The sequence below is a fragment of the Chenopodium album genome, chromosome 24, assembly GCF_948465745.1.
Source record: "Chenopodium album chromosome 24, dcCheAlbu1.1, whole genome shotgun sequence".
Lineage (NCBI taxonomy): Eukaryota > Viridiplantae > Streptophyta > Magnoliopsida > Caryophyllales > Amaranthaceae > Chenopodium > Chenopodium album.
In genome coordinates, this window is record NC_137857.1 from 35,860,340 (window position 1) to 35,883,380 (window position 23,041).

General features: G+C 35.1%; 3 protein-coding genes and 1 pseudogene across 3 annotated transcripts; 3 read left to right on the top strand and 1 right to left on the bottom strand.

Moving 5' to 3' along the window:
- Nucleotides 1-399: 399 nt before the first annotated feature.
- Nucleotides 400-1,379, bottom strand: LOC145610990 (transcription factor DYT1-like). The gene is made up of 4 exons (XM_081666240.1): nt 1,209-1,379; nt 842-1,027; nt 563-739; nt 400-459 (listed from the first exon to the last, which is right to left on the bottom strand). The coding sequence occupies exons 1-4, from the start codon at nt 1,377-1,379 to the stop codon at nt 400-402; spliced, it is 594 nt and encodes a 197-aa protein (XP_081522366.1).
- Nucleotides 1,380-3,541: 2,162 nt separating this feature from the next.
- LOC145612448 (small ribosomal subunit protein mL103 (rPPR7)-like) lies at nt 3,542-5,056 on the top strand. The gene has a single exon (XM_081667817.1). It carries the CDS (start codon nt 3,559-3,561, stop codon nt 4,702-4,704), a length of 1,146 nt encoding a protein of 381 aa, XP_081523943.1. The 5' UTR covers nt 3,542-3,558; the 3' UTR covers nt 4,705-5,056.
- Nucleotides 5,057-6,864: 1,808 nt separating this feature from the next.
- On the top strand, nt 6,865-7,873 carry LOC145610991 (antimicrobial ginkbilobin-2-like protein). The gene has a single exon (XM_081666241.1). The coding sequence runs from the start codon at nt 6,869-6,871 to the stop codon at nt 7,871-7,873; it is 1,005 nt and encodes a 334-aa protein (XP_081522367.1). The 5' UTR covers nt 6,865-6,868.
- A 72-nt stretch (nt 7,874-7,945) lies between these two features.
- Nucleotides 7,946-17,484, top strand: LOC145610992 (cysteine-rich receptor-like protein kinase 25; annotated as a pseudogene).
- The last annotated feature ends 5,557 nt before the right edge of the window (nt 17,485-23,041 follow it).

The window sequence follows — 23,041 nt, forward strand, 5'->3', positions numbered from 1 at the left end:
CAATATAATGATAATGTAAAAATATACGTACTAATATTCAAGGGTGCACCACAATATTTTGTTGCGATTATACAATGAATAATCAAAGGTACTATATATATTTATTAATTAGTACATCTACTATGATGTAAATAATAGATTTTTTTTCTTCATAAAGGAAAAAAAAAAAGAAAAAAAAGAAAGAAAAGAAATCTTTGAATTGAACCACACAACAAAATGCATGCTTTTACAATTTTCTTCTTCCACCCTCACAGATACGTGCATAAACCTCTTTGACCACCTTATGTATGAAAAAAAAGTATATAACTCTTTGATTATCTACTTCGTCGATTATTATGTATGAAACTATATTACCATTTAATTTGCTTCGTTCATCAATTAATCCATGGTTAAATTTGTTTATATGCTGCTAATCACACTCATTATTAGCTCTTCAGTCTCTTCAACGTCGTTCATACCCTAGAAATGTAGGGGGAAACAAATTAAATTAAGCTACAACGACAATGAAATATGCTTAAAAATGACTTTTTAAGTAATATTGAATTGATTTTATGTTTCTAACCTCTAAACAAGAGCTAATAACCGCGGCTCCATTGGAGGTGGTGAAATTTGTGTCATTAAACTCTAACCCTAGTCGAGTTATGGCATCGACCAATTTTGTAAATACTCCCATTTTCTTCTCGTACACAACTTTTATCCATAGTTTGTTATCGTCAATGGGATTCACTTTCACTTCAGGCTGTCACAAAAAATAAAATAAAAAGGTAATTAGAAAGTACTTACTTAATTATGTACCTTTGTACGTACGTAAGTTCATGTGTAACAAATTAAGTATGCAAACCTCAATTCCATAATTCTTCATGTCTTTTGCTGCAACTTTTTTTTCGTCTTTGATAGCTGATTTAATTTCCTCTCTAGGAGGATAACAAGTTTCGAGTTCAAGAAGCTCGTCCTTAAGCTCGCTTACTTGGCTATCAAGCTCTTCAATGTAAGTAATCGCGTCCTTAATGATATATGCTTTGGTCATCTAATTAAATCAGAAAATAAAAAATTAAGTCTTAGTTTAATAAAATTGAAGTGAAATTTTCTAAAAGAGAATATTATTAAAGAAAAGACTAGCTAATAATTGTTAAAACTTAAATCAAAAGGAATAACTTAGGGAAAAAAAAAGGCATAATTTGTGAGAGTCATAAGTTGTAGATGCTTGCATTAGTGATAATAGGGACTAATGCTCGTAGTTGAAGAAGGCGATCATTGAGCTTGGCACGTCGTCTCCTCTCAGCATCTAAGTTCTTGGATTTGAATTTAGAATCATCATTGTTGTTGTTATCGTTATCGTTGTCATTATCAACATCAGAAGAAGCATATGAAAACTCCATGTCAAAGTAATTTGATAGAAGGGATATGTGGGAAATAGATGGCTTTAATTTTTGAGGGTTAATAAATCACCTAAGTTAGAACAATAGTTACGGAGTATGTGTGTATATATATAGGTAGTTAATTAATTTGGGCTCCCTCCAAAAATTGGTAGGTTTTGGAGGGAATCTTTATTGTTAGAGGTTGTTAAGTACTTGTTGGATGGTAAAAGGCGCAATTTGGCATGATGAGTGAGAGAAGACAGTGAGATAAAAACTTCATCATATGTACTTTTCTAACAGAATTAAAGCACCTGAGTAAGAAATTAACAGCTTTTGACATGTAAATAGTACAACTTAAGATAATAAGATCTTTTGGTCTTTCTTCTATTACTTATGTTTAAGGTGCAATAAACAATGTAATGTGTGATAAGTAGGTAACATTACAATGATAAAATGTGCCGTTCATTTCTTTTAAATAAAACCAAACAGTGTTTGATAAACAATTTGCTCCATTACATAGATGGAATTTGAGTCAAACTAAATGTGTTATTGTAAGTCTAATTAATAGAGATTTGTGTATTAGTCCAAAATGTCACATTGAACTTGTAATATGGAGGGGTGAGATCGTGGGGGTGAGGATCGAATCTTGGCCTGTTACTCCGGGGGAGATGAAAGGACTAACCAACGGTCCACTCCTTGATCCTCACAACTATACAAGTTATAGAGAGTACAATATGTGATGTTTTTTGGTTCATGAACTGATCGGTATTTTGTAAGAGATTTTCTGTTTCTTAGCCTGCACATGCCACTAACCATAGATCATAACCGTTACACAAAACACAAAATTGCAGTCAAAGAAAAGCTTTGAAAATAATAATATTGTATACACTTTATACATATACAAGTATATAATTAAGTACAACAATCACTAGTACAAAACATACATAGAAATATTCAGTGAATCAATGATGAGTACATTGTACAAATTGGATGTCATTTTTGTAGTACACCTGCAGCCACTAGCAAAATTAGTTGTTATTAGTACAGTAAAGAGCAGAGCCACACACAAGCGGATAGAAGAATAGTGACCAAATTTGTATACCAATTTTGTCATGAAACTTAAGATTTCAAACAATTTCCAATTTAAATTAAGCTGTAATCTAATACGAAGTAGCTGTTAACTTGCTATTAATTGAGTGTCCAAGTGAGTTCTATGTTCTAATTATCTATAAGTTTTTGGTTAGGTTAACTATTGGCAAAAGAGCTAATAAAAGTGTGAAATAAAGTTTAAGCAAACATTAATTGCATCGATTAATATGCTATTCTCAATCAATACATGTATGTCAATCGTGTAAGACTGCAAGTTGCATGTCTAGGTGTCTAGCACTGTGAATTTTACAAATTTGTTAGATGTTTATAAAGCTACATATATCATTATCCTAAATAATTATTTGTATAACATATGAACATATGATCATATTTAATATCTAATACGAAGTACTCCGTACTAAGTAATTTCCTTACCAAGTAAGGCTTGGTGTAGTGGTACTACAGTACTAGTACTCACCCATTCCAACAAAGATTCTAAGCCTTACACCCCAACCCAAATAACTAATCCAAATGGACTAGGACCTCAAACCCATTGATAATTAGTTTTCAAATTTTTTTTTTGAAAGAACTAGTTTTCAATTTTATTATTTTTACAATTATCATATACGAGCTAAAATGCTCAATATAAATAAATTGTATGGGATTAGATTAAATCTAAAAATGACAAAAACCTATACTTAATTACGCGACCTAAATCATTAGATACGAAGTCCAGACCATACCCAAAATCACATGACTCATTACAGACTTATTGACAATAAAATCATAATTGGTTCAGCTCTAACTAGAAACCAACATAAATGAGTCTCATCCAAAAATGACTCAATTCAAATTGACTCGATATGAATTTGATTCGAATGATCTGAATAAATTAGGTTAAGTCAACTTCAATTGGGGTTAAAATTGGATCAAGTGATTACGTGTACGAGTACATTTCCTCGGGTTTGAATTTGGATCGGATAAACGAATAATCGGGTTAGTTTTGCTCGGGTAAGGCTTATGGCGCCTAAAATAGACTATTATTGTACAGGGTAACGAATTCTTGCTTTGCATTGTTTTGTTCTTCACTTCATTCATCCCGCCATTTCCAATGTCTTCAATTTCTCTCCTTCTTCGTCGAGCATTTTCTTCATCTTCGGCCATATCTTCTGTAACCAAGTATTCTAAGGTCGTTTACAAAGAAACTGATGTCAAAAAGGTTGCAGAAACCTTCAAAAAACACACCCAGAACTCCAGTTTTCGTAAAAAAACTAACTTTTATGAACACACTGTTCAACGATTAGCCAATACCAAGAGCTTCAGTTTGATTGAAGAGATACTTGAAGATCAAAAGCAGTACAAAGATATTACTGATGAAGGGTTTACTGTTCGTTTAATTTCTTTATATGGGAAATCAGGCATGTTTGATCATGCCCATAAACTGTTCGACGAAATGCCTGAACTAAATTGTAAAAGAACTGTGTTATCTTACAATGCCCTCTTGGGGGCTTGTGTTAATTCGAAGAAATTTGATAAGGTTGATGGGTTTTTCCGTGAATTACCTGGGAAGTTGTCAATTAAGCCTGATGTTGTGTCTTATAATACTGTGATCAAGGCTTTTTGTGAGATGGGTTCTTTGGATTCCGCTCTTTTGTTGCTAGATGAAATGGAAAAAGAGGGATTAAGGCCTAATTTGATCACTTTTAATATCCTGCTTGATGCTTTTTACAGAAAGTTAAGGTTCTTGGAGGGTGAGAAACTGTGGAGTATGATGGAAAAGTATAATGTAGTTCCTGATATCATAACTTATAATTCGAGGTTACGAGGATTGGTGTTAGAAGAAAAGATACGGGATGCAGTGGACTTTGTTCAGGGAATATTGTCTAAGGGTTTGAAGCTTGATGTTTACACTTATAATATTTTGTTCAGTGGCTTCTGCAAGGATAGGAAGTATATAGAGGAGGCCATAAAATGGTTTGATGAAATGATGAAAAACCAGTGCCCACCGGACCGCCTGACATTTTCTACATTGCTAAGATATGCTTGTGATAACAAAGATTTCCGCTTTGGTTCTCGGGTGTGTAGATTATTGTTTTATCGTCGTTGTCGTTTGAATGAAGGAGGCTTGATTCAGAAGGTCATTGATGGGTTAGTGAGGCAGTCCAACATCAGGGAAGCAGAGATATTGGTGAAACTTGGAAAGGATAGTAGATATTCTTGTTATCAGAAACTTAAAATGCCTAGGTTTGATGATTAGATATAGATTCTCTGCCCTGTGTTCATTTTGGATAATTAGGTCAGAGTTGTTTGCTCTTTAGCTCTGTTTAGAGATACTGAATTAAAGAAGTAGTGACACAGGTATGGACTATCTTTATAGCTTAAGATATATTATGTTTTCATTATTAGTGAAATATACCTTATTTTGATATATGTAAGATGGTTAATTTGCTACTGTTGCCAAATTGTTTACTGCTGTCAAGGGCATAATTAATTTTATTTGCTTAGTGATTTAAATTTCTATGATGCATAAAAACAGTATGAATCTATATATGAAGAGAGTTGTTAGATTTGCAAATTTCAGATCATTGTCTCTTGTTTCATGAATTATCCTGTCATTAGGAGGTGGTGATATGGAGTCATGCGCAAAGTAAATGTAGTGCATGTATTTAGAGTGCTATTTGACATAGCTGAAGCACCCCTGAACCATAACTATTTAGAACAGACACCTAAGTACCTAAGAATGGTTAAAGCTCTAAGGAAGAGATTATCTTCCTTATATCATAATCATTTATGATTAATTGGACACTTTTTCAGTAAATGTCTCATAAAATTGTAGGCAAAATCACCAATTTAAATGCACTTCTATAGCTCTATGTTTCCTCTCTACCTCCCCTCGTTCTTTTTCTCTTCATTTGGCTGGATGAGGGGTTGGGTTTTAAAATGGCTTGAAGTTTGATGATGTTGTGTTTTGAAGAAAATGGAGTCACATTGAGATTTTACTGTTCTCTTAACATATCAAGTCCCTTTATATAGTTATTTGGTATTTTAACAGTGTAACTGAATCTAGATGAGCTTTATTTATGTTTCGCTGAAATTCAATAGAGACTTCCCTTAGATTGATGATATTCTCCTTAGAAGGATGGTGGAAATAGAACTTGACTTGTATCCTAAAATCAAGCTATTTAAGCAGAAATTTGTAGCCAGAATTTTTGATGTCTATTTTGCAGCATCAACAGATGAATTTTTTTTTTCTTTTTCTGTGAATCCCTGTTTTTTATCTTTAACTAAAGTATGCAAGGCATGTAGGCAATCAAGACAGCTACAACAAAAGACATGTTTGGAGAAGAGGTATTGGCTAGGCTTACAGCCAGAAACAATCTATCATCTTTACTAAGCAAGAGCGGTAATTTTTATCTTATGGTGTTATCTGTCAGGTTTGCTACATATTTTGCGGGAAGATTTTAATACGGAGAAGACATGAATGTAGTCAAACTCTTAACTTCTCAAGGTCTCACCCAGAAAGACTGGAGAGAGACCTGTTTATCAGGTTTCGCCTAATTTTTTTCCTGATCGTTGTATACCTAATCAAGATGCAGGTTATGAGGGTCTGCTATTTATCATGTTTATACTGTATTTTGTTCTCTTGAACTCTGTACCATGCTTGTTAACTACTTCCTGCATCTTGATCACCTTTGACTCTTTGAGGCTCTATGTCGTGACCAAATTTCAAAAATAAAGGGAAAAAGTGCTTTGTATTATGGACTTTCATCTTTCTATGGAAGGCACAACATCACACAGTCAGTCTGTCTCGTATTGCAATATATTTGTTACTTAATTAGTGCAGTAGCTGAGTAGCATAACTTGATATATATAGAAAATTATTGTGATAATTCCAACTTCTAAGTATAAAAAGAAAATTGCTGCAGTGCTGCACAATTAACTTTTTGTTCTACAATAAGTGAGGTATGACTGCTTGGAAAAAAAAAAAAAAAAAACAAACAAACAAACAAAAAAACTGAGATAAGGAATCATAATGAGAAAGCAGATTATAGATTAAAAAACTACATTTTGGTTCCCTGTAACTATTTGATTTTTGAGTGGTCAAGTAGCAAGACTTTTCAAAAAGTATGTCTTTTTGGTCCATATAGGCTACCCATCACCTAATATTGTATGGTGACTTTTCTCAGCTAATCTGCTATTAAACGATTAACTGCTTATGTTGAATCATCTGCTTAGGCTTGTTTTTTTATATTTTGTAACAGTTTGTTTGTACCCCGTGTTGAAAATTTGAAAATTGGATGAATGTTGAACTGCCCAGTCTGATTTCATACTGTTAAATTATACGAAGTATTACTTTCTGGCTTTTGATTTTTGAAGACTTCCTAACTGGAACATTGCTTCCCTTTACATCTTACTAAAACATGGCATGCTTTGCAATCTCTTGGTCCTCTTTACTTCCTTTGCTCATCACTCTGTTTATTTGCGCGACTAATTGTATTGTAGTAGCTGAACCAGCCTATGTGTTTTCCCTTTGCCCAGACGTGCAGACTGCTGGTCCAAGTAGCATATATCAGACTAATGTTAATACACTTCTCTCTTTCCTCTCATCTAACGTAACTGATGAAAGCCGCTTCTATAACACAACTGTTGGGACTGGAGCCAACAAGGTATATGGTGTCTTTTTCTGCCGTATTGATCAAACTGTTTCTTTCTGCCAGGAGTGCTTCTCCTTGGCCAATAACTCATTATATTCCCATTGCCATGGAAAGAAAGAGTCTGTAGTATGGTATGATCAATGCATGATACGATACTCTAATGATTCTTTCTTTGGTACCATGAATGATGCTCCTATGATACCAATGTGGAACAGACAGAATGCTGTTGACATACAAAACATTGCAAGCAACCAAACAGAGTTTACCCAAGTTGTGCTAGATACATTGGGAGAAGTTTCATCCCAAGCAGCAAAAGGTCCATCCGGCAAAAAGTTTTCAACAAAAGAAGGGAAATTTGTGTCTAATTTAACAAGCATGAACTTGCTTTACACACTTGCTGAATGTACCCCAGATGTATCTGTGAAAGATTGCAACACTTGTCTCCAGATGACCATTGGCAATATGACAGAGATGTGCAACATGAAGGCAGGTTGCACTATGATGAATCCCAGTTGTAATATGAGGTACGACATATACGCTTTTTATGGAGATGCTCTCACACCTGCTTCAGGACCTCCGCCTGTTCCCGTTTCTGGAGGTAAGCTGACTTCAATAAGGCTGTATTACTTGAGGCAATTTACCATATATATTCAACCAGTCAAATTAAGGCCTAGGAAACGTTTTTTTGGCTACATATTCACCATGGACCTAGGTAGAGCCATTCTCATCCCATGGCTATATCTGGTGCCCAAAATCACTGTCAACCAGTAAAAGTGAGTAATGCTGTGTAATTTATGTTAAACAGATACCTCTAAAAAACCTTCATCCACGTCAAGGCGGAAAATGACGTTACTTATTGTTGGTGCCAGCATTTCAGCAATTTTGGCGTTGATAATCCTACTTGGGGCTTGGGTTTTGATGTTCAAGAGAAAATCCAAAAAACCAATTGGAGGTAAGAGCACAACATGACCTTTTCATTCCCTTTCTTTGGTTCCAAGTTCCAATCCTTTATAATAGTCATCTGCTCTTTGTCAACAGCAAATTTAGAAATGGTTTGTAAATTTGTAATCTTAGAGTGTACATGCAATTCGTAAGCATTTGTAATCTTAGAGTGTACATGCAATTCGTAAGGGCTCTTTAAAACATTATACTAGTAAGTTAGAATAGATTCTTTCCCATGTTATATAGTGGAGTGGTGGATATCATAGTTGAAACAACGTTAAATCTATTCAACAAAACTAACAATGGAATATTCTGGATCATTGCTTGTAGAAGAAACGGATGAAATTGATACTGTAGAGTCCTTGAAGTTCGACTTCTCCACAATAAGGAAGGCAACCAATAATTTCTCAGCAGATAAAAAGCTAGGAGAGGGTGGATTTGGTGAGGTTTACAAGGTAAAGTTGTTGGAAGTAACTCCTAAGCAAGGTCACATTGCTTTCTGTTCTACTATGAGTTATCGTAATCAGACATGCTACATTGTTTGCAGGGACAACTTGAAGATGGACGATATATAGCTATAAAGAGGCTGTCAAGTAGCTCTAAACAAGGCATTGATGAGTTTAAGAATGAAGTTGTTCTAGTTGCAAAGCTTCAACACCGGAATTTGGTCAAACTCTTGGGCTTTTGCCTGTCAGGAAAGGAAAAGATACTTGTCTATGAGTTTTTGCCTAATATGAGTCTTGACCGTTTTCTATCAGGTAGTTTACTGCAGTAATTTGATGCTTAAATTTCTTTTTGCTTAATTTTAATGCATAGGTTGGTTAACCATACATGCTGTATCCAGATCCAATAAAACGTGAATCTTTAAACTGGAAAACAAGATTGACAATCATTGAAGGAATTGCAAAAGGGCTTCTTTACCTTCATGAAGATTCTCGACTCAAGGTTGTGCATCGAGACCTCAAACCTAGTAATATACTGTTGGATGAAGCTATGAATCCTAAGATAGCTGATTTTGGGATGGCAAAGCTTTTTGGGGTAGATCAAACTCAAGATAACACTGACCGAATTGTTGGAACATTGTGAGTAATTTGTGAATATGTTACACTTCCTTCATGTCCTTCACTATGTGATCGAGTCTTGTTTTATTATGAAAATATAAGTTAATGTTGGTACCAAATGCCCTATAACTTAAAGCTTATATACCTAAATTTAAGTTAATGTTGTTGACAAATGCCCAATAACTTAGCTTATATACCTGATTTTGCAGCGGGTACATGGCTCCAGAATATTTAATTACAGGACACTTTTCTGTTAAATCAGATGTGTACGGATTTGGTATCATAATCTTGGAGCTTGTTAGTGGTCTAAAGAACAGGTTTTCACGTAAACAGCAAATTGAAGAGTCACTTCTATATCGGGTAAATTTTGAGTTTTGAACTGTTTTAATTAAAAAGTTTTATTGATACACTTATTAACCATAATATAGTGCAGGCTTGGAGGCTGTGGAATGAAGGGGTTCCAACGAAGTTGACTGATCCAACTTTTGGCAATGATTTTCCTGTTGAAGAAATGGCGAAGTGCATCCACATTGGTTTGTTATGTGTCCAAGAAGATGCAGCTAAGAGACCACGAATGGCATCAATTGTTGCTGCGCTTAATGGAGAGTCAATTGCACTGCCTTCACCAACCCCGCCTCGTTTCTTGAATGAATCTGTAGATTATGAAAGCTCAGACCAATGTACTCCTGCATTGGGAGTGACAGATATTTTCAGCGACTTGAATCCTCGATAATGTTGATTTAAGCACAAATTCCAAACCATTTAACTACTGTATACTTGTATAGTTGTTTTGGAGAGTGGAGACTGAACTAAAAAACTTTGTAACTACAAATCTTGTACGATGAAACAAGTCATCCCCAGGGCCATCTGACCAGGTGGTCCTTAGAACACCAGATCTTGTTCTAGCATAATTGGAGGTCAGCAACTCACAGAAGCGAGTAACAGGAGGCTTTGTAAATTATCAACTTTATTTGATTGCTGCTCTAAACAACTCTGAGGTGATTGACCACTGCCCAGCTTTCCGTGGTTCCTAATTACCCTAGTTTGTTGAGCAGCGTTATGCCAGTTTTTGTGTATGGTTATATTGCTGCTTGTTCATAGTGATTGTTTACATGGCAGCAGAACCTAATTTATATTTTTATATCTGTAATTCTGTAAGATCATCATTTCAACTGATCTTGAATGTGTGTGATAGGATATGATTGTTTGATTGGATTTATGTGATTTCTACAATTGATTGTGTTATATGGTACTTGTTATGGTTTGCATCATAATGGAGCTTTTTCATTAGACTATTCATGAAGGAATTTAACTGATGAACTTGATTTGTGTAATATGATGAGGTTGCCCTTGAATTGTACTGAGCAGTGTGGGTGAAAGATTATCAATCATTTAGAGGCATGAATGTAATACGTACCATGATTGAGAGGTTGTAAACTTGTAATGCCTCATCCCCTCTCTCGCGTATGTTGTAATTAGGTAGCTATCCCACATGGATAAGTGGAAGAACTCAAATTTTCTGAATTATGCAAACTGATTTCATGCTGTTGAGTTGAATCACCTTCTCTGTCTTATGAAGGTTTCCTAATTATTTGCAGCGATTTTCCTGCTGAGAAATCAACGTAGTGCATCCACATGGTCTACTATGAATCCAAGAAGTTGCAGCTAGAAACCGCAAATGACATCAATTGTTACCCGTTAATGGTGAGTCTATCACTCCGCCTCTACTCTACGCACCCCGCCTCATCTCTTGACTGGTGGTGCAGATTATGGAATAAATGCTAGCTCAAATCAATGTACTCATGCATCAGGTAAATATTATTGTTTGAGTTTCCTAGATTAAGTGTATATTGTTATCTCAGATCACAGCATTTAGGCCATATACTGAGCTAAAATTCTTTTGTAACTACAGATATTGTAGAACCAACTCTCAGAAATTATGATAAAAAAAGAACTCAACACAATGACACATTCAAAAGTACTGCCAAAAAAAAAAAAAAACACACATTCAAAAGAAGGCTATAAGTTCTCATAACTTTCATAATAATCTTCACTAATCAGTAATCACAATTTCCTCCAAAACGTTTGTTTTCTGTAAATTTACTTTCAAACCATATATAGCCTTCTTCCTATAATGATAACATATACTTCATATAGCCAGGAGCCCAGGATGTCCATTTTGTTGCGCGGATGGACCTTGCCCTCCTAGGAGTATTTACCACATGCTTTAAAAAAAAACGAAGAAAGTATATACCGAGTCTTGTACCAATCAGTTTTGAACGAAATAAATTTAATTGTCCGATTTGTCCGCCTTACGGTTGTACCTATGAACTATACATGCTACGTAAGCCTTATCTCTATAATTTGTCCATGTTGAAGAATATGCTAAGACTTGCTAACCCACCCAATTAGTTGCTCTTAAACCCTATCAATACGCAACAATATGCTACTCCGCCACCAGCTCACTAAGTTTTGTTATCAATATAAAGATGACTTCTTTCGGAAACACTTCCTCTCAATCGTAGTATGAAATTTTAGAGACAAAGGAAGTATGTAAGAACGGAGCAAATCTTTTTGATGTAAGTTGACTATTGTATTTGTCAGTGTATCAGTATTAGTTAGAGTAGTCTCATAAGCTGTAATGCCAGTTTGTTTTGGAAAATTTAACCAACTAACCATGTGACATTTATATTATAAAGCTACGACTATGAATAACCAAGATAAGGTACTGACTTTCAACAAACAAATCACTAATTATACGCTAAAGTTGGACCAAATTGATGATACGAGGAGATATATTATAAGGCCAGCACGTCGTAAGTACACATACAAGAACTTGCTTCATTTGGTGACAGTCAAAACTTTACATATTGTGTTGGACCTATCACTCTTCATTGCTTCATATGGAAATTCTTTTGGTGACTTCAAATTAAAACAATGATATGTGACAACCAAAATGAGATGGAAATTAAAAGATAGGGGGTGAATGCCACATAAAGTGACAGTTTCTTGAAGGAATTGAGACTGTATAACTTTTGCCACCAAAGTTAAGGAAGCAAGTTATCTGTTTTTGTTTGGAAATCATATTATTTCAGATAGATGATTATTGCCAAGCTAAGAACTGTAATACAAATTAAAATAATAGGAGTGATTTGCATAATTGTATGTCATTGTAATCTCTTTAATATAATAGTTTATCTATGTAATTTCATTTGCAACATTTTTTTGTTTGCATATGATTCTAAAGGGGAGTAAAGAAACTTACCCCTAAAACCATACCAAGTACTAACAGGGTGGAAAGAGTACATAGACATGAGATTGCAAAACGAGTTAACGACTATACAATATAATTAGATCAAATTTGTTATCTTTCATTACTTATTTAATTAATTTACATTTAGTAGAATTTAAGAATAATAATGAAACTACATACAATCATACATTACACTATATTAACGTATGGCATAGGTAAACCAAGCTAGTGAGGGGAGGGAGTTAAGGAGGTGAAGGCTGAAGAATAAGAGAATTACTATCCAAAGAACATGCAACTGGTAAGGATTGAACCCATAACCCCACTCACTACCCACTTTGTAATGGTAGAATAACACTATTGCTAAAACATTGACCTTTAGGTATTACACTATATGATTATGATGTATAAAACGAAGTATATAACATTCTTTTTTGTCAAATTAAGTAGTCCTTTATAGATGTATTTGGTATGTGACAGTCTTGCAATTGAAGATATAAATGAGCTTTCAGCTTTGTTTATGTTCGGCTGAAATTAAATAGAGTTAGAGAGTCTCCTTAGATTGATGAAATTTATCTTGGCAGAAATTGTTTTCCAGGGAACTTGTACTGTTGAAAAGTCAAAAATGGAAATTTACAAGGACGGCTTGAATACGGAGAAACAGATGTAGTCAAAATCTTAAGTTCTCACTCAGAATGATTAAAGGGAAACCTGTTTATCAAGTTTTTCCTGATTTTAGTCATGGTTGTGATCTATCTGTTGTTCATATTGGCTTCAATACCTGAGCTGCTTGCTGATAATATTAAGAAGTCTGTCTGAAATGCAGGCGAATTGACAGTATGATATTGCAATGACTGTATTAGCTTTAAAAGAGGAAGAGGTGAATTTGGTATTCATTTTTACTGCAATGGTTAAAAGGCACATCTAATGTTAGAGGTCTTGTATGGGAATTAAAAGATAGTATCATGAAATGCTGACAGCTGAGTACTGCCACTAAGTTTCTGAAACTACTATGATTATCTAAAAACTCTGAATATTTATTTCAGTTCATTTGGCTCCCACCCATTATAAGTTCAGTTTCTTATGTCAAGATTGTCAACTTTCACTTTTTTTTTTTTTTTTTTTTTTATTAATGTAATGGATTGAGGATTGATTTACTGATTTACTTGTTTATGCTTCCTATTGTTTAGGGCCTGTTTTTCCAGTGTTGATATAAGAGTGAGCTGAAGGAGGAAGAGTTCAATGTGGAATGTAGGCTATGATTATTGGACATGAAATTTACTTAAACATAGATATACTCTAGTTTGCAAGAGGGCTTAAAGTGGGCTTCTTAGAATGGGTTTTGGTTTTAAAAGTGAATTAAACAACATAGATATACACAGCATTTCATTGTAAGAAAAAAATAAAGAACAAAATAATAGTATTTGGTTTATTAAAAGTGAATTAAAAAGAAAATAGTATAGTTTGGTTGATTAAAAGTGGGGGGGGGGGGGGAAATGGAGTTTGCTTGATTCAAAGTGAAATAAAAAAGTTAATAGTGGAGAAATGAAATTTTATTTAAAGACAGAATCTGTAGGCCAAATGAGGCTTCATTTGGGGAAGCAGGGACTCTAGGGAGTAATATTGATTTCGTTCTTGCTATGTATGTTCTTTTAACAACTTGATCAACTCCATCTCATCATTCTCATGTTAATTAATCTCCTTTTTGCCTAGTGATGGCTAACAAGTAACAATAAAGACTAGTTCAGAATAGACTATTTGCAATTTGTCATCACTTCAATTCAAAAAGTAAGGAAATAAAATGACTTCTGATGTTATAAACTCATAATTTATATCATGCTTTCACAAGATTGAAGTTTGCCCCTTAATGATTAGATCTTTTTAAATACTGTAGTAGTTGCACTTTAATACAACTTGCTTTGTCATGGTAACAAGTCTGTCTGCAACAAATGCTGATATAAGAAGAGTTGAGTTTTTCAGTCTGACCTTGTTGAAAGCTAAAGCTTCACTAGTTTATAAGCATGGCCTAGTTGGAACATAGTTTGGCCTGTTATACCTTTCTTAGACATGGCGCGCTGCCGAGTTGCATTCTCCTTTCTTTGTTTACTGGTTTACCTAATTTTTATACATGCAGTAGCTGGTCAACCTGAACATGTGTTTTCCCTTTGCCCTGATATGGGCACTGTTGCTCCAAATTCCAGATTTCAGAATAATGTCAATACTCTTCTGTCTTACCTCTTATCAAACACCACCAATGAAAAACACTTCTATGATACAACTGTGGGAAGTGGAGACAGTATAGTCTATGGCGCCTTGTTCTGCCGCATTGATCAAACTATCAGTTTCTGCCAGACATGCATCTCCCTAGCAATCGATAAATTGAATCTTGATTGCCTTGGAGAGAAATCATCTATAGTATGGAATGACCAATGCTTGGTTCGATACTCTAACGAGTCTTTCCTAGGTATTATGGATCCATACCCTATGATACCATTGCAGAACAGAAAAAATGCAATTGACATACACAAGATCACCAGCAACCAGACTGCTTTCATGGAGATTTGGCAGGAAACGTTGGAAAATGTTTCATCCCAAGCGGCAACTGGTCCACCAGGCAGAAAATTTGCCACTAAAGAAGGGAGAATTTTGGCTAACTTAACATCCAAAAACACACTATACACGCTTGCTGAATGTAGCCCAGATATATCTGAAAACGACTGCAAAAGCTGTCTTCAATTGACCATTGGCAACATGACAGAACAATGCAATAAAAAAGCGGGCTGTACTATGATGTGTCCCAATTGTAATATGAGGTATGATGTGGATCCCTTTTATGGAGATGCCCTAGTATCATCACCTACTGCCACTTTTGAAGGTATGAAAACATATTAATTTGATTACTTTGTACATGTTCATGATGCAGAGAAATAGATAATCAGTAGCTTTAGGATATGATTTATATTAGCTCCTTTAATAATACACAGCTTGAAATTTTGATTAGTAAATAGCTGCATTTTTTATTTTTTTCTTCTCATAGATGATACTCTAATTGTTATTGCCAAATTTGTAATTCATTTGGGGATATAGCTGTTCATATAATACCCCAAAAGAAATTACCATTTAAGTTTGTCCCTGAATTTCTCCATTTAAGTGACATCATGAATAACTTTTTGTGTGTGATCTTTACCTTAAACAGAGAAGCGAAAACAAGTATCACTTGCCACAGGCATTACTGTTTCAATTGTTTTAGCAATGATGATCTTGTATGGGGCTTGGATGTTTGTGTGCAAGAAGGCGTCCAAGAAAGTTAATGACGGTAAGAGCACATCAGCGCCTTTTTCTCATCATTTTCTCTGGTTGAAGTTCTTGTGCTAACTCTGCTTCATCATTTATCAGCCATTCTCAGAAGTATGCCTGAAACAGCATTACAACTTTGTATAATTTCTCTTCTTTGTCTTTCCAATCCGTCCCTTTCGGATTTACTGCATTTCTTGTAGCTCTGTGCAGAAATGTTTCTTAATATGCATCAGAGAATGTTTTATGAAACAGAAAGACCTACTCAGACAAAATAGACATACTGTTTTGAATAACTAGCCAAAGCATCAGTGCTAATTGTAAAATTTGAACTCATGCATTAAGATCTTTCAATGACATGTTGAGCAAATTCTTTATAGCGGATTACATGGGACCTTTTCTTGTAGAAGAACCTGAACCAGATGATATTGAGACTTTGCAGTCACTGAAGTTTGACGTCAACACAATTCGGAAGGCGGCCAATAATTTCTCTGTTGATAAAAAGCTTGGAGAGGGAGGATTTGGTGAGGTTTACAAGGTAAATGTTTCTGCAACTGACTCTTGTGTAACGACATATTGCTGTTTAGTTTTTATGGCTGTTCTCAATCATATGCATCTCCTTTTTTGTAGGGAAGGCTTGAAAATGGACAAGATATAGCTATCAAGAGGCTTTCTAGTAACTCTAAACAGGGTATTCAAGAGTTTAAGACCGAAGTTGTTTTAGTTGCAAAACTGCAGCATCGAAATTTGGTCAAACTCTTAGGCTATTGCCTGTCGAGAAAAGAAAAGATACTTGTCTATGAGTTTCTACCTAATATGAGTCTTGATCGGTATCTAACAGGTAACTGCTTCAGTTTGATGTTTGAGCACTACCTTATGCTTCATCAAATTCATAATTTTGCTAGCTAAACATGTTGAATTTAGATCCAATAAAGCGAGTTAATCTAGACTGGAGCACAAGATTTAAGATCATAGAGGGAATTGCAAGAGGGCTACTTTACCTTCATGAAGATTCTCGACTTAAGATTGTGCACCGAGATCTCAAACCTAGTAATATACTCTTAGATGAAGCTATGAATCCTAAGATAGCAGATTTTGGTATTGCAAAGCTGTTTGGGGTTGACCAAACTCAAGACAACACTAACAGAATTGTTGGGACATTGTGAGTTATTTCTTACAACTTGCTTCTTATATACTTCTAGTGAATTTTAACTGTGATTTAAAATCACACCAAGTTGGGTTGTCGTATGGTTGTATTATAACATTTTACATTTGCTAAAATGCAGTGGTTACATGGCTCCAGAATATCTCATTACTGGGCACTTCTCAGTTAAATCAGATATCTATAGCTTTGGAATCATAGTACTCGAGCTTGTTAGTGGTCTAAGAAACAAGCACTTCAGGCAACAGGAAACTGACGATTCACTCCTTCATCAGGTACATTTTGATCATAGGAATGGTTCAAATGTTAAACTAAAGAAATGAAAGAAACATTATAAAATCTTTTTTATGACCTGATGCAGGCATGGAGGTTTTGGTATCAAGAGACACCTTTAAGGTTGGCTGATTCGACTTTTGGTAACAATTATGTCATCGAAGAAATTAAAAAGTGCATCCATATTGGTCTGTTATGTGTCCAAGAAGATGCAGCTAAGAGGCCAAGGATGGCATCAGTTGTAGCCGCGCTTAATGGGGAGTCAGTCACTCTACCTCCTCCAACATCACCCCTATTCTTGAGTAATTATGCATACAATGAAATCAACATGAATAGTTCAGATGAATATGCTAGTGCATCAATAGTGATAGACGATATTACTGAAGTGTGTCCTCGGTGAATATAGTAAATCAGTAAGCTTACAGCATTGTCTGTAAGTCTAAATCTTAATTGAATTTACAGCCGTTACATACAGGAAAGAATCTTTCATTGCATTTGATAAATTTGACACAATTTTAACATCATTATGTCTTCTGAAAAATTACATAATATGTAAAAGTACTACGTAATTTTTTGATACACAAATATGTGGTGAAATATATTTGACTTTCTTAATCGCAATAAGTCAAATATGTCATATGTGGTGTAGTAAACGAGGGTTTGTTAGTTGTTACCAATATAATCCTTATGGACTTGTGGCAGTATGGTTGGCGCTTACGAGGTTGCATTGCACCCTTGCACTAGCAAAGTTTAACTTTATTAGAGATGTTATTCGAGATGACGATGAATCTTTAAACCTTGTTCGAATCCATTAGATCCAATCCTAGTTTGTTCAGTTGAATGAATGAACTCATAATTACAATCTAAAAGTACCAGCTTAACTTTGATATAAGCTCACAATTGAATCTATTAACTTTGATGTAAGTCATAATGCCAGTTTGTTTTGGATAAATTAAGCCCACTAGCCATGTGCTGCCAATAATATAAACCTACGAGGTTACCAAAAACAAGCAATTGACAATTTGAGATTTGACATTCACCAAAATATGACATGAATAAATTCTAAAGTTGGATACTTGGATGTGCATATTTAAATTGCACAAATTTTGTGGTGTGTGAATTTCCTTATCCCCTCCTTCTGCTCTAGTGATTCTAACAATCTTTAACGTTGGTATAGATCTAAGAGGTGTCAAATCTGTCAGTTTAATTAGTATGGTTGTTATCTTTACTAAAGAAAAAACTACGTAGATTGTTTCTATGGCTATATGTACGGATTATTACATTGAAGTTTATATACTACCTCCGAATTTAAAAGCTCGACTCACTCACTATTCATGTAGTCAAAATAAAATAACTTTGACCACATGTTATGATTTATATAATACAAATAAATTAGCATAAGTGATCTTATTAGATTTTATTATAAAGTTTTCAAATATCAACTTTTTATAATTTTCACTTATATATAGCTGAAGTTATTCATGGTCAAATTAAAGATGTTCATTAGAGACCGCGCAAATGCAAAGTGAGTCAAATTTTTAGGAAGGGAGGGAGTATATATTTCGTATAATACTGACATTGATGTAAAGTAAGGATAATTTGAGAGAAAATAAGATGATTAAGCAAGTGTAAAATCTGTATATTAAATTAAAAGTGATTGCTATAATAATTTTGTACGAGTTAAAATGGAAGATCGAGGACAATTATTGTGATATGGAGACAGAAAATTAAACGAGAAAGGGGGCAGAAAATGTCAGCTTCTAGAAGGAATTGGGATCATGCAAGTTTTCCCACCAAATTTTGTTGCTTTTTTTATTTTTTATTTTATTTTTTAACAGCATTCCCACCAAAGTTGACTAAGAGATTGATTTGATTAAGAGCATGTGAAATTAGTTTTCCGTTTTTATTAAGATCTTAGTTGATTTCAAGTAATTGAAGATTAATAATGTTCTATCTGATTGTTAAAATTAGGCCAATTATATCATCTTTTGTCTAGTATCATTTAATTTACCAAATTTAAGAAAACTCATCATAAACAATTATATATGCACTACATTTCCTTCGTATATACAAGTATATATAAGCAAGCGGTTTGACACGAAGATCAAGCAGAGTAAAAAAAGAATCTATAGAAATCAAAGAACCTATTAAAGACTTTTAAAATAGAAAATGAAACGGAATATTTAACAACCATGTACTCCCTCCGTCCCCAAAGCTTCGACCCTTTTGGGTTAATTTCGCGGTTATTAAGAAAATTAAATAAAAATAAATAAAAACATACTGGATATATAAATTTACATGGGGTTTGTAAAAAAGTAGAGGGATAAAGAATTAAAAATACATGAAAAAACAAAATGTTATATGATAAGTGTTTTATTTGTCCACTTATCATGGTATTTTTAGCACAATTTTGTTGTCATTTTCCCCTCTTTATCCCCCTTTCCGACTCCTTTTTGTGTATGATTACAACTTTTGGCTTCCCCGTTCCTTTTTATGTGTGTGTTCGTGTTTGTAGATGCAAGGAGAAATTGGTCACATAGCATGAACATGAAGAACTATATTGGAAGCAAAGCACAAGAGGAGAGGGCGTGCAGCCTGTTAGGAGCGGGCGCTCCTGCCTGAACTGCCACATTCTGCCTCCCCTGCACTTTTAGGAGCGGGCGTGCACCTATATAGGAGCGGGCGCTCCTCCCTGTTTTCCTACAAACTGCCTCAAATTGCTGCAGGAGGAGAGGGCGCGCAAGATCCAGGAGAGGGCGCTCCAACCTGAGGAGCGGGCGCTCCTCTATGTAGGAGCGGGCGCTCCTACATGCAGACCCGACTTTTTGGGCGGATTTTACAATGTTATTTCGGGGTGTATAAATACGACCCTTGGCTTCAGTTTTCTGCATCTTCTTCCTTGGAGAAGATCACCTTCTTCCCTTTAGTCTTCTTAGGCCCTTAACTCTCTAAACTCTTATTAATTAGCTTAGTTTCTCTCAAACTCTATCATTGAAGTAGATTAATTGAAGTTTGTATTCTTCCTTTCAACATTTTCTCAACCTTGAAGCTTCATTAGTAATCTCTTTCCTCTATCCCTTACTCTTTAATTTCAGTTTTTATTTACTTTGAATTGTTAATTTCTCTCTTGATCTTGCTTAATTGTTGTTGCATGTCCGATCTACCTTATTCCTACTACTCCTCTCAACTTGTTAACTTAATGTTTGAATTGGAACTTGTTGTTTTGATGTCCCTCACCATGTTTAGTGAGTAGTTAATTAGCTAGGGGTTGGGTGAAGACCCAACCAAGCCATGGGTTGATTGATGTTTGTGCTTGCATGTTCATTTTGGATTGATAATTGATTGTTAAAGAGATGGTTAATTGCATGTGTAATTGGATGGCCACTTATTGCTCATGTATTCACTTCTATGCTTGCATTGAGAGATGAAGTCTAGTTGTGAGTCTTTTCTTATATGGTTATGCTAATCTCCTCTTGATTATGGTTCCTTGTTTGAATGATGTAGTAGTCTTAGTTGCAACAATTAGGTGAGAAATCTCAATTGCTTGTGCTTTAATGCTTTCTTGGACCGATCGAAAGACAAACCCGAGTTAGTAGTCTACTTCTCATTGTTAAGACTTGGTTGGCCTATCTTGTTAGTCGAGTTTAGTTTAGGAATGCTTAGTGTTGTAGTTTCGAGAGAAGTGACCCTTTTCTTGTATGATTAGACCGAATTTCTATCTTGATTACGGTACCTCGTTTGGATGATGTAGTAGTCTTAGTTGCGGTAATTAGGTGAGAAATCCCAATTATTTGTGCCTTAGTACTATCTCGAACCGATCGAAAGACAAACCCGAGTTAGTAGTCTACTTCCTATTGTTAAGACTTGGTTGGCCTATCTTGCTAGTTGAGTTTGGTTTAAGAATGCTTAGTGTGGTGACTTCAAAAGAAGACAATGTTGAGTGCCCTCTCTATCATCCAATTTGTGTACATGCTTGCCTATTGTTTTGATCCATTGGTTTGGTTGGTGTCTATTCCCATTTCCCCCCTAGTGTTTGTCTCCATATAGTAGTTATTTAATCAAACCTCCAATTTGTGACCGAACTAGATTGCAACCGTTTCATACTCTCGGTGTACTCATACCCATTCCCTGTGGATACGATCCTCTACTTGCCCTAGACTTGTCTTAGGTTAGTTTAGGTAGAAATAGTGTTTGGCTTGAGGGTGATTGTCCAACGACCGAATATCCCTCTACCAAAATGGCGCCGTTGCCGGGGAATGGCGTTGAGCATTGAGTTACTTGTGAAACATGTGAGACTAGTTCATTTGTATAGATTTGTTTTTCTTTGATTTCTTTGACTAACTTTTTGTTGTAGGTGTTAGTGAAGAAACCAATCTTCGAATTTTCGTCAAGCTAGTGACGTTAAAGAAGCGCTCCCGGGAGGCAACCCGAGTATTTTTGCTTTTCCTCTAAAAAAAAAATAAAAAAAAAAAATTGCTTTTAGAATAGTCCTCAATGAGGATATTGGATTGCATGTGATGGATATTTGCTTTCTTTTGGTAATAAAATTTCGAGCATGGTTTAGATGCCCTTGGTTGAACATAGAATTGGCTAGTTTAGGCTAGTGTGACAATAACCTTACCGAATGTACGAGACCTAAAGTCTAGGATTGTGGTAAGAAGGTTGTCGCCCATATCAAAGGAATTTGAACCCCAAAAGGTAGTAATTGATCCCATATTGTTCCCAAAAGTGAGGTTGTAATATTTTCAAGCCTACTACATTTTGAATGAGTGGCAAGGATCCTCTTTGATTTAGTACCTAGATCGACAACTTGAGTCCCAACTCCCAAGATCGCGGCCTAAACTACTCTTAGTGATTGATGAAGGTTGTTATGTATTGTTTATTCACAAAAAAATTAAGGCATATCATTCTTGTTTTCTTAGTTCAATTTTTAATTTATTGTAATTAGTAGTTAGTGATGTAAATGTTCAAGTTTGAAAAAAAAAAAAAAAAAAAAAAAAAAAAGAAAGAAAGAAAGAAAGAAAAAAAAAAGAAAAAAAGAAGGGAAAGAAAAGAAGTGATGAATAGCCATCACCCTAGCAATTAAACAAGCTTGGGGGTGCGTTTTTATTTCAAGTTTATTCATATTTTGTAATTTGGGTCAAAGTTAGAAACCTCTTTAGGTTTGCTCTTAGTGCTATATACCTTAGCTTGACTTTAATTGCAAAGCACTTCTAGTTTTCTCTATGCCTTAACTTGTGTCGTAATCCTTGAGTTTTGTAATGTTAGTAGAGTAGTTGAAGCCATAGTCGGTGGAGGGAGTTGGTTCACAAGCATATGGAGAGGGTACTTATCATTGAGATGTCGAGTGTTCTAAACCTTCTTTTGTCTATTTTTCTTCCGGCTCCTTCGAGGAGTCATGAGACACTACCATTAGGGGGAATTTGAACTTTGTGTTGGGGACGCGGTAAGATTGGTTAAATGGACCAAAGTTGAGTACATTCGGGAAGGTTAGCTAGGCCTTGGCTAGTCATGACCGTGGTTGATCTTAGGCATATACCTCATGCTCGAGTTTTATTGCTTAAGGATTCTTTTATCTTTACATGTGCTTTTCTTTGAGCGGATTAATCTATTGGTTTCTTTTGCGCCAAGTGAATTGCTTAGGGACAAGCAATTAGCTAGTTTGGGGGAATTTGATAAGTGTTTTATTTGTCCACTTATCATGGTATTTTTAGCACAATTTTGTTGTCATTTTCCCCTCTTTATCCCCCTTTCCGACTCCTTTTTGTGTATGATTACAACTTTTGGCTTCCCCGTTCCTTTTTATGTGTGTGTTCGTGTTTGTAGATGCAAGGAGAAATTGGTCACATAGCATGAACATGAAGAACTATATTGGAAGCAAAGCACAAGAGGAGAGGGCGTGCAGCCTGTTAGGAGCGGGCGCTCCTGCCTGAACTGCCACATTCTGCCTCCCCTGC

Coding starts and splice junctions, on each gene's coding strand:
- LOC145612448 (XM_081667817.1), top strand. CDS start 3,559: ATGTCTTCAATTTCTCTCCTTCTTCGTCGAGCATTTTCTTCATCTTCG.
- LOC145610991 (XM_081666241.1), top strand. CDS start 6,869: ATGGCATGCTTTGCAATCTCTTGGTCCTCTTTACTTCCTTTGCTCATC.
- LOC145610990 (XM_081666240.1), bottom strand. CDS start 1,379: ATGGAGTTTTCATATGCTTCTTCTGATGTTGATAATGACAACGATAAC. Junction 1,028..1,208: donor TAGTCCCTATTATCACTAAT/GCAAGCATCTAC, acceptor TGATTTAATTAG/ATGACCAAAGCATATATCAT. Junction 740..841: donor TGAAGAATTATGGAATTGAG/GTTTGCATACTT, acceptor TTTTTGTGACAG/CCTGAAGTGAAAGTGAATCC.